The sequence below is a fragment of the Maniola jurtina genome, chromosome 3 (genome assembly GCF_905333055.1).
Source record: "Maniola jurtina chromosome 3, ilManJurt1.1, whole genome shotgun sequence".
NCBI lineage: Eukaryota > Metazoa > Arthropoda > Insecta > Lepidoptera > Nymphalidae > Maniola > Maniola jurtina.
Genome location: NC_060031.1, coordinates 8,410,602 through 8,422,281, shown reverse-complemented (window position 1 = coordinate 8,422,281; position 11,680 = coordinate 8,410,602). Strand labels below are relative to the sequence as shown.

Genomic DNA, 11,680 nt, shown 5'->3' with positions numbered 1-11,680 from the left:
ATTAAAATTTGGGCCCGACAGCCGACAAGTGGCAACAAGCTGAAACACTATTAATACACAAGTGTAAATTATAAAATTTATAACACCTCCGACAAGTGAAGGTTACAGTAACTAGAAAAGTGCTGATAACTTTCAAACGGCTGAACCGATTTTCTTGGATTATAGCTAAGAACACTCTTGATCAAGCCACCTTTCAAACAATAAACTAAATTAAAATCGGTTCATTAGTTTAGGAGCTACGATGCCACAGACAGATACACACGTCAAACTTATAACACCCCTCTTTTTGGGTCGGAGGTTAAAAAATGAGTGTGTCTGTCTGCTATCTATTCCCTGCCCATCCTTTTAACCGATTTTAATGAAATTTGAAACGGAGATAGCTTGCATCATGAGGAAGGATTTTTAATCCAGAAAAATCAAAGAGTTCCCACAGAGTTCTCGCGAGTATCTAGTATTTACAATGTACATAACATTGAAAGCAAATAAATAATTAATCTGTAAGAATTTAAAACATTGAAAATCTTGGATTTGGATTGGGTTTTCAAAATGGGATTGATAATGTACCTCTTCCACATCAGTTTTAGATGTGCCAACTAAACATAGATTGATATACCCATTAAACTTGATAGACCTAGCACTTAACACTTGATATTTATTTACCTTTTACTTGTCTACAAGCTTTTCTTTGATATATTATATACTATACCTGATGCTTGCTTGAACAATTTTAAACATGATTGCCAATTACTGTCCTACCATAAATAAAAAGCTACATAGTGTGGACAAATTGGGATGTTTGACAAAATGTAGCTGCTTGTTATTGAAACTGAGCAATGTGTGAGTTGATTATAATATTTTAATATCAACACTACAGGGGTTAGCAGTAAACAAAGAATTATATATTTACTATGTTAATGAAACCATCATGTCTTTCTCTTTTTCGGACTGCCACTATTTTCTGAAATTTCTTCATTGTCACTGCTATTTATTTCTTCTTCAATATTGTAGTCATCTGCAATTAATATACCCAGATTATAAAATTAAAATCAATTTTTTTTTTTTTAATCATCTCAAGATATTTTTTTGTATTCTAGTATTAAGTATATTAATCAAAATAAGAATCTCGTAATAATGGTTCTAGTGCATTATGTCTTCTACTATTTCTGGGCAAAGAAATCATCAAGCAAATGGTAATGGTAATATTATAATATATTGCAATGCATTCTTGTATACCGTAGATATTTACTGAAGTTTTATGAGTACTTTCATAATGAATAATGTATTGACCGAGTGAACCTCCTGTTCCAAAAATAAGAATCAATGAGTTTTATTTTAAACTGATGCCGGCGACTTCGTCCATGTGGATTTAGGTTTTTAAAAATCATAACTTTTTCATTTTTTAGGATAAAATGTCTGTCTCCGGGATATAAACTATTGTGCTATTGCTGTTGGCACAAAATAAATGATGCCCGCAACTTCGTCGATGTGCATTTAAATACGATATTCTTTAATTCATGGGAATTCTTTAATTTTCCGGGATCTGAAGTAGCCTATGCCCTTCTCCGGGATGTGAGATATCTTAGTAGTAAAAGTCAAAATTGATCAAACGGATGGGGCGTAAAAACCTAGCAGACAGACAGACAGACACTCACATTTTTAATAGTATGGATGAAGGAGGCATAAGGAGCTATAACAAGCTAATGATTAAGAACTGCACACCTAAGTTTAAGTTTTACTAACCGATATTATCATTGTCTGTAATTTTTTGCGTTAGTTTTTCGTTGACTATTTTACGAAATGCCTCTAAAGACTTGATTAAATGGACCGGATCTGTATTAGTCACATATTCAACCGTGTCTGTAATTTTGTTGTTCACATATTCATTTAATTGTATTTTCTTCAGCATATTTTTACTTTTTCATAAAATCTGCACAACAAACATTTACAAAATCTTTCCATTCGTGGTCAGGTCAGTGATCTTTCTTTCCACTGCTTTCCACCGTAGAAAATTCAAAATTCTTTCAAAACGATTTCCACAGACCACGAATCCGGACGATTTCTGTTTGACAGTTGCTAACAGATTATACCCATGGAGCCGCTTGGTGCTTGCGGCAAACAACATTGTATAGCAGTCACAAGCATCGGCAAACAGCTGAGTACTTTGGCTATGCTTTAGCTTGCAGCCAATCGGATCGAATGACAAGAGCTCCCAAGCGTTGGCAGCAAACTTGCAGCAAACCCGCCATGCAACCGATGCATGCACCCGCCCACACACTTGCCAATTTGCTTCTTGCTTGTTGATTGTTTGACACAACAGACCAACAGACGGACAGACAGACAGACAACAAAGTGATCCTATTTAAGGGTTCTTTTTTTTCTTTTTGAGGTATGAAACCAGAAAAAATGATAGAAAAAGTTCTATGAGAATAGTAGGTATGTAATTGATAATCATCAATAATCATATAAACTGCATCAATCTAACCTAACTACCATAAGCCAAAGTTGTCGTATTAGTTTACAAATTGCGAAAAACCAAATTAAATTTGAATTTCGCGGGCAGGCCAGTCGCTTCCACCTTATGTCAAAACTCTTTTCTTTTTTTTTTTTTCTTTAAATCTGGCTTTACTCTGATTAGCCAATGTCAAGTTTGTGATAATTTCAAGTTATTGAATTTATACAAGTATGAACTCCGTCTGCGCCGGCGCCCGCCGACATACGCACGGCGCCCCTTTGGAGCGCTTCCCAGTCAGTTCCACCACCAAAAAACACCAACTAACACAAAAACCAGCCACTCTTAACAAAAAAATAACACTCCAAACAAGCACAGCACGCGCGCCAGCAAACGCCATCACAGACGAAGTCCTGTCAAAACTCAAAAGCACTCATTTCAAAAGTTATTTGACGAGTATCCTCTATTAATCTGTGTTATTTGACTTGGTCTGTATTGGTCTGTGTCATGTCTGTGTTTTATGGGTCTGTGATTTGACTTATTTGTTTAAAAAATGTTGGTGAATAAAATTTTAAAATAAAGAAATTGGAATATGTACCTTGAATATTTCTATGAAGTATGCGTGAATTTGGGAAATTTGGCCCTTTAATTGGTGCTATCGACGAGGGTACTTCAAATGTAAAATTTCTGGTAGGAATGCTTTACTACTTTGTTAGTTATAATAAGTGGTAGGTAAATAAATTAACAACTTTTTCTCAGTCTTTCTTAACAATAAAAAGAGGAAGTACTCATTATTCCTTTCCTATTACTTCCTGACTTTAAATTATTTACGCGCTTTTGGAAGAAGAAGAAACTATCGTGATTTAGAAGCCCCTTCAGTTCTTTTTGCGTGATTGTTCATTCTAAAGCATGCCTTGCCATGCCATGCCTTTCAAATGCTTAAAACTAGCATGCTCTTCAGATGCAAAGCTATGCTAGTTACTTAAAAAAAATATCTCACTGACTAGAGATCGACTTTAAAACCATTTAAGTATAATCTTATTATTTTCCACAGATTTTTTTTTATTTTTAAGCTTTTGCAAGTTACAATTTAAGCCTGTTTTTAAAATTGTAATTAGTCCTAATATATTTTAGGTGTTTGCTGCAAACACATCTGAGGTACTGACGTATCACCAAGTATCCTTGAAACGTTTTAGTCCACAAGAAGGATGGGTGGAACAAGATGCATTAGAAATTTTAAGTGCTGTCTTAGAATGTATTGAAGTAAGTAATCACATTAATAAAATGGTTTCTGAACTGATGATACGGAGGTTGCCAGGCTTGTTAATAAAAACTTACTTGTAGGCATCTGCATTCAGAAGTACCATCACAAAAAAATATTGAAAAATATGAACAAATAATTAGTATTTTCAACTTTCAAAGTAAGATTAATATACCAAGTGGGGTATCATATAAAAGGGATTTACCTGTACATTCTAAAACAGGTTTTTATTCATTTTTATATATAATAGTTTTTGATGTATCATGTGAAATGTCTAAAAAATACAACTGTATTGGCAGTTTGGATAGCTTATACCCTAACTTAACACATATGGTACTTTTTATCCTAGAAAAGAGTTCCCACATGATTTCTAAAAAAAACATCCACCTGGATAAAGTCACAGGCATCTAGTATATTATAAGGTTAAACATACTTAAATAGTATTTTAAATTCTCATACAGGTTACAGTTGACAATTTAAAAAAACTTGATATTAATCCAGAAGATGTCCTGGGTATTGGAATATCTAACCAAAGAGAAACTACAGTAGTGTGGAATTCTTCAAATGGAGAACCTCTATATAGTGCCATTGGTAAGAACTTACCATTTAAATTGAGTTTTTTAGAATTAATTAATATTTAAGTATGCCTACTTTTTGTTAAATATTTAGGTGCCATTTTGCTAGTACTAATTTCTTAAAATTCTTGGAAAAACACAATTTTGAGTAAATAATGGATGTGATATCACAAGTCTCTCTATCTCATCTCTGCAAGATATCACCTAACATTTAATGGTACTCTTTAAGTACTACCTGCATATATACATGTTGATTGTTTTTAGTATGGTTAGATGTAAGAACATCCAGTATTGTTGATGATCTTCTAAAAACCAAAGGAGCACAGTGTATTAATGCTGTAACTCAAACCAGTGGGCTTCCGTTGTCTACATATTTCTCATCAGTAAAGCTAAAATGGCTCCTACAAAATGTCACAGCTATAAAAGATGCTGTTTCTAATGGGGAGTGCATGGCCGGTACAGTGGATTCCTGGTTGATTTGGGTAAGCTTTTTTGGCATTTTGTCATAAACTCTGGTCCCACACAACTGGCTTTAACAATAAAACAAGTGTAAATTAAAATCTATAAAACCCCCGACAAGTGAAGGTTACAGTAATAACTAGAAAAGAGCTGATAACTTTCAAACGGCTGAACCAATTTTCTTGCATTATAGCTAAGAACACTCTCGATCAAGCCACCTTCCAAATAATAAAAACTAAATTAAAATCGGTTCTTTAGTTGAGGAGCTACGGTGCCACAGACAGATACACAGATACACACATCAAACTTATAACACCCCTCTTTTTGGGTCGGGGGTTAAAAATATTATGCATCAACCACAAATTCAGGATTTAAGTCATGCTAAGTCAAGCCACAGATAAAATTGATGCCTATATTTCTTTGTTTTTCCTTTTGAGGGTTTTGTTCCCTTAGTTTCTTCCAGGCCTTCTATAATTCTGTTTGTCTGTCTGTGTATTACAGCTGATTTCTTTAAATATAAGCTGTAGGAGCTGTGAAGTTGAAGTTTTCTACAATAATAGAAACCTGTAACAGGTATACATATCAGTGGTGAAGGGTGGAGATCTGAAAAAGGGAAGCCGGAGCAAAAAAAGTTTTGACCTAACAGAATATCAGCACCGTCGTCACTGATGACGTATGGTGCTTAAAGACCCAATTTTACCATTAATAATATAAAAAGCACTGACATTTTGAAAACCTCTGTGGCTTTGAAAAAATCTTTTAATGTAGCTGTGAAATACATCCATGCTTGCTTGCTTTATTAAATACGACCCATAACCCACACGGAATTGAAAACTATAATCATTTTAGTCTTTAGTTTAACACATACCTACACTAAACAAACTGAAACTAAATCACCGTTAACTTACACTTATTAGGTAGTTATTAAAAATCACTAACCCCAATTTATTATAATATCAAAATCAAAGAATCTCTAAACTTTAAATTCAAGCACGCATGTATGTTTCACGTAGGTAAACGAATGTATTAAATCACTCTTAAAAACAAAATATTAAAATAGTAGTATAAATAAAAATTTTAATTTGGAGGTACGATAAGCCGGTGAGCATCGGCTTATGAACCATATTTATCTGACCTGTCAGAGAGACGAATTCGTATTCGTTCCGGGGCCACTTTAATTGGTGGTTCCATATTGGCGACCCGTAGAGTGAGACAGACTTAGTTCGCTTCATAGGGAAATGAAAGAGATGGAATGCTAAGTAGTAAGCCGGGATGGTTACGGGTTATCGAAGCTATTTTCTATTGATGATAGTTTTTGCCTGACACTATAAATTTTTAGGCGTCTTTGGTACGGTAGCATCATTCACTCTGGTAGCCTGCATGATAATAATCGAACTTTTGCCCTACATTTGTCACTAAGTACGTAGTGAGTGCTTACGTTATATTATGCGAATTCTTAAAGGGAAGCCGATTGGAATCGGGTTACATGGACATTTCGCCACTGATACATATATACAGAGGCATATTGTTAAAATTTTGAAAAAGTATAGGTCAAAAAAAAATTGGTATAGCCCCTCAAGCGATATCTTATCAAATAGGTATTTCAAAATCAGCATTAGATTTCTTAGACAATTTTTATAAAAACCACCATTTCACAACACCAAATACACTACAATCAATAATTTTTGTAATGGCAGTAATTAAATCTATAAGTACTTATAATAATAGCCATGTATAGCTATATAAGGTTAAATCTATACTTATAATATTATATTGATTTTAGAATCTTACTGGTGGAAGCAGAGGTGGAATACATGCTACAGATGTCACAAATGCGTCTCGAACGCAACTTATGTCACTAAAAAGTTTGCAATGGGACAAAGGGCTTTTACGTTTCTTTGATATTCCCTTGCAAATATTGCCAAAGATAAAAAGTTCTGCTGAAATATATGGATATATTTCTACGGGTTCTCTACTAGGCACTCCAATTGCAGGGGTAAGAAAATAATATATTAAAATACCTACTCATATTTACTTAAAATTACTTAAAACTTTAAATAGGATTTCTTTCTTCTAGTGTTTGGGAGATCAGCAAGCAGCTCTAGTTGGTCAAAATTGCATGAATTTTGGCCAAGTAAAATGCACTTACGGGACAGGTTGTTTTATGCTTTACAACACAGGTAAAATATTTCCAACTAGACGATGCCCGCGACTTCGTCCGCGTGGATTTCGGTTTTTAAAGATCCCATGGGAACTCTTTTATTTTCCAGGATAAAAAGTAGCCTATGTTCATCCCCGGGATATAAGCTAACGCTGTACCAAATTTCGTCAAAATCGGTTAAACTGTTGGGCCGTGAAAATGTAGCAGACAGACAGACAGACACACTTTCGCATTTATAATATTAGAATGGATAATTAGTTGGCTACTAATACTAATATGTGTGATTTTGATAATGCAAAAAACTGAAATCTTTTAGGTGAATCTATAGTGCACTCACAGAATGGTTTACTTACAACAATAGCTTACAAACTTGGGCCTAACTCTCCACCAATCTACGCATTAGAAGGATCAGTTGCCATAGCAGGTATGTAAAACTTTATTTTGCAACTAGTACACATTAATTTGAAACACAACTGTTCAGGTACTAAAATTTTGCACTGATTGCTAGTGTGCTACTATTTTATCAGTGGAGATGTTCACTGGGTCTTCATCTCTAATATTTGAAAAAAAATCGAAATTGTTCCCGAAAAAAAGAAGTTGGTCACGTGATCCGAGAAATACCTACATAATATTTTTACGGCAGCGCGCCCCTTCGAGGTCACTCGCGTAGTGTAACTCTTAACCCTTCAGAGAGAGAGAGAGAGAGAGAATAAGAGAAAGCTATGCGATAGAAGTAGACTCATTTTGTAAGTTATTATTTTCAAGCACGCAGCGCTGTGCGAGCTGCATTGCACTTTATTGCGTCATAACAAGAGTCTATTTATTATTAACAACTTTGCAGAGTGATTCTTCTATACTTGAAGGTACTTACTTATTAAGTACTCAGTGGTAATATTGTCAAAAAATTAAAATAGCTATTGAAATTTTACTCCTGCTTTCTTGAAGTCAGTAATAAATGAAAATGTGCTGTGTTTGCAAAAGTCAGTCTATTCAATTAATATCAGCTATAATTGTTAAATCTATATGGTGGCTAATTATCTTGCACTGAACTAAATTGGCAGCTCTATCTAGTGCTATCCTTTTTCCACAGGGAGCATTATGAAAGTGATAGCAATACATTTAGGCCTGTTATTTTAGTTTAGAAATTGAGTACAACAGAATTAGACACAATATTGTTCTGTTTAATCAATAACTCGATTGTTGATAAGTAAAATATCTGTACCTAGGCGACACGTTACAGTGGCTGCAAGATAGCCTGGGGATTATAAGTGATGTCTCAGAAGCGGAGAATCAAGCGTCCCAAGTGACAGATACTGATGAAGGAAGCATTTGTTTCGTGCCAGCATTTAACGGATTGTATTCACCTCACTGGAGAAAAGATGCCAGAGGGTAAGGTTTGTAATTTTATAAATAAAACCTACTATATTCAATAAAAGGGGTAATTTTTTTTTTTAAACAGACTAGCGCTTGGCTGCAATCAGACCTGCTAGCAAGTGATGATGCAGCCTAAGATGGAGCGCTCTTGCCTAGAATAGTGATAGCCTAGTGGTTAAAAAAACAATGAAAGCCTACTGGTTTGAGGTTCGATCCCGGGCAAAATTAGTAGTTCTTAGTAAAGCAACCCTAACAGGTTTCCAGGGAACTTTCCATTGACCTAGAAACATGACATTTGGCAGGTACGAGTAGGTAGGTCTTGTAGCACAAGTATAGGGAAAAATTCGAAAACCGTGAAAGTCGAAAATTTGTAGTTAAGTACATCACAAAAAAAAATTATAATGTATTCACGAAAAATTAATTTAGGTACTAACACACAGCAAAAATTTTCGTGTGCGAGACCGATTCGCACTTGACCAGTTTTTACTGAATAACTATTTGTTTCGAGCTACGAAACCCTGATTTTTTTCTTCAATAAGAATAATTGCATAATATCTCGTACTTTGATGATCGAATATTAAGTATGTAAATGTTTGTGAATGCTGCAGCGTGATGTGCGGGCTGAGCAGCAGGACGCGGCGCCAGCACGTGGTGCGCGCGGCGCTGGAGGCGGTGTGCCAGCAGACGCGCGCCGTGGCCGACGCGATGGCCGCCGACTGCGCGCCGCTGCGCCGCCTGCTGGCCGACGGCGGCATGGCGCAGAACGCCGCGCTCATGCAGATGCAGGCCGACCTGCTCGCCATTCCTGTGGTGAGTCGCCACGCTAATCCTTAACTAGTTTGACGAGGTCACGCTTTCATGTCGACATTAATACACTGACCTAAATGAATACAGACATACCCAGAAATATATGTGATTTACAAATATTACCTATATGAAGCAGTTATAATGTTCACAATTACAAGTAATCCAATCTGAACAAGAGGTGTATGACCGCCCATTTTACGGAAACAAGTCTCAGCCTGGCTTGTTTTAAATCTCTAGTCCAAACCACCATGTTGAAACTTCAGGATGGACTAGTTTTGCACGCACTATAATATTCGGCACCCAGAGGCGAGGCTCAGTATACGATACTTCATTTTACTACGCGGAAACGAAAGGCTGACTGACAAACCAATGGCGCGGTGGCACAGACATCCCCACCGTGTCTATAGCTTCGTACCACCAAATAGATCTATTAAAATCACCCACAGGATTGATCAAAGTTCTTTTTTCATAACGCCTAGTAAGAATTGAATCAGCTTTCGGTATTTACACAGAACCAAATTATTGCATTAATAATAATAATTAGTTGTTTAGCTTTAAAACTAGTATATAATTTCAGATTCGCCCTCTAATGATGGAAAGTACAGCTCTTGGAGCAGCTATAGTGGCGGGCCGCGCTCTCCGAGTGTGGCCAGTTAGTACGCCGAGCCCACCAGCAGATACATTTTTGCCTGGAATTTCAAGTGAAGGTATCTTACAAAACGATTTCACGTGGATTTGGTTTATGAAAATCCTGAGAGAATTCTTTGATTTCCTGGATAGCATAAGTAGCCTATGTCCGTCTCCGGCTATCTCTGTACCTTTCATCAAAACGAAAGCTTTTAGAATCCCATGGGCACTCTGAATTTTCAGAACAAAAAGTAGCCCATACTCCGAAATGCAAGATATTTCTGTACCAAAATCGGTTAAACGGATGAGTCACGAGAAAATAACAAGTCAAACAGGCACACTATCGCATTTCTAATGTTACGTAGTAATAGTAAAGATTTATTAGTAGCTGTCACAATATTTTATGAAACCCAACTAAAAATTATTTTGATAAAAAAAAAAAAAAAAAACAATTATTACAGAACGAGAAATACGTAAAGTTCGCTGGGAAGCAGCACTGGATAGATGTTTGGGGTGGGCATCGGAAGACAAAGAGACAGCTCAGTACAAACCCGGTAAGATTATTATCATGTAAATATAATTAGCTTAGCCAGTCTGGCTTCGAGTGGAATTTTCAAAAATTGGTGAATTCCTGAAATATTTCTCTTAAATTCAACCAAAACCCAAATACCAATTTGCATAAATATAAATACAACATACAAACTTTCAGCCCCTATTTATCCCCCTTAGAAGTTGAATTTTCAAAAATCATGAAACATGCTCCTTATTTTGAGTCAGAAGTCAAAATACTAATTTTCATGGATGGAGAATCATGGACTTTCATACAAACAAATTTCATCATAGTTTAATAGAATTTCCAAAAATCCATGATATTTTTGCAAAAATTCCAGTTCCTAACCCCAGCAGTTTAGGCTGACAACTTTGAGTTTCGACCCAATGAGTAACAAATTTAGAGGACTTCGTCTGTGGCGGCGTTTGCTGGCGCGGACTTTTTGGAGTGTTTTTTGTTAGAAGTGACCGGTTTTTGTGTTCTGCTGGTGTTTATTGGTGGTGGAACTGACTGGGAAGCGCTCTAAAGGGGCGCCGCGTGTATGTCGGCGGGCGCCGGTACAGACGAAGTCCATACTTATACATATAGTTTCCCTAACTTGTAAATAACTACAAACTTGACATTGGCTAATCAGTGTAAAGCCAGACGAAAGAAAAAAAATATTTAGATTACAACTTCAATCTTTGTTACAGTTGAGGTGGATTATACAACAGCAGTGTTACCATCGGGTCTATTCTTCCTCGGCACTGCACTACTGGTCATATTAGCAGATAAATTGAGGATGGTGTAGAAAATTAATGTTCCACGTAGTCATTAGATTACCTGCAGTGATAGTCAGCCATAATAATACAGTATTATTATTTTTGTGTTCATAATGTTACCATAAAATATAAAAATGTTTTATTTGAACTTGTGTTTATAATTTTATTTTAAGGTAACTTCATACACACTTGCCCCATACAAACGTATTACGCCGATTACTGTATTATTAATTGTTACTATTGTAATAAAATGATGTGATGTTTTGTATAGCGGTAGTTTATGGGACTAGAATTCATTATTGAAGAAAATAATTTTAAAGAAATTTAGATTTCTCCAAATTTCTAACATAATTATTGCGTCACTTACAAAACATCACATTTTATTTCTACAGTCCAAGAACCCTATTAATCATTTATCCCTGATTTTGAAGGGAGCAACTTCATTCAAAAAATAACCCCTGTAAAAAACAACAAAATCGAAAAACTAACAGCTTCAAAACAAACTTAAAAAAAAAAAATTGAATGGTTTTTCAAAATAACTTTAAACCAAACGTGGTTTATATGGTTAATCTTACTCTTGAGTATATATTGCCCTTAATGTTAGTTGGAACAGAATGTGCCGACGCTCGACTTGAAAGTGATGGAGACCTGTCTTA

At 35.6% G+C, this 11,680-nt stretch overlaps 1 protein-coding gene across 1 annotated transcript; it reads left to right on the top strand.

Moving 5' to 3' along the window:
- The first annotated feature begins 2,945 nt into the window (after positions 1-2,945).
- Positions 2,946-11,170, top strand: LOC123880856 (glycerol kinase-like). Its single transcript, XM_045929208.1, has 12 exons — positions 2,946-3,139; positions 3,584-3,712; positions 4,172-4,301; positions 4,550-4,767; positions 6,528-6,740; positions 6,822-6,924; positions 7,222-7,329; positions 8,132-8,294; positions 8,888-9,089; positions 9,664-9,793; positions 10,175-10,267; positions 10,956-11,170. The coding sequence occupies exons 1-12, from the start codon at positions 3,068-3,070 to the stop codon at positions 11,051-11,053; spliced, it is 1,659 nt and encodes a 552-aa protein (XP_045785164.1). The 5' UTR covers positions 2,946-3,067; the 3' UTR covers positions 11,054-11,170.
- The last annotated feature ends 510 nt before the right edge of the window (positions 11,171-11,680 follow it).

Coding starts and splice junctions, on each gene's coding strand:
- LOC123880856 (XM_045929208.1), top strand. CDS start 3,068: ATGCGTGAATTTGGGAAATTTGGCCCTTTAATTGGTGCTATCGACGAG. Junction 3,140..3,583: donor CTTCAAATGTAAAATTTCTG/GTAGGAATGCTT, acceptor AATATATTTTAG/GTGTTTGCTGCAAACACATC. Junction 8,295..8,887: donor TGGAGAAAAGATGCCAGAGG/GTAAGGTTTGTA, acceptor TGAATGCTGCAG/CGTGATGTGCGGGCTGAGCA.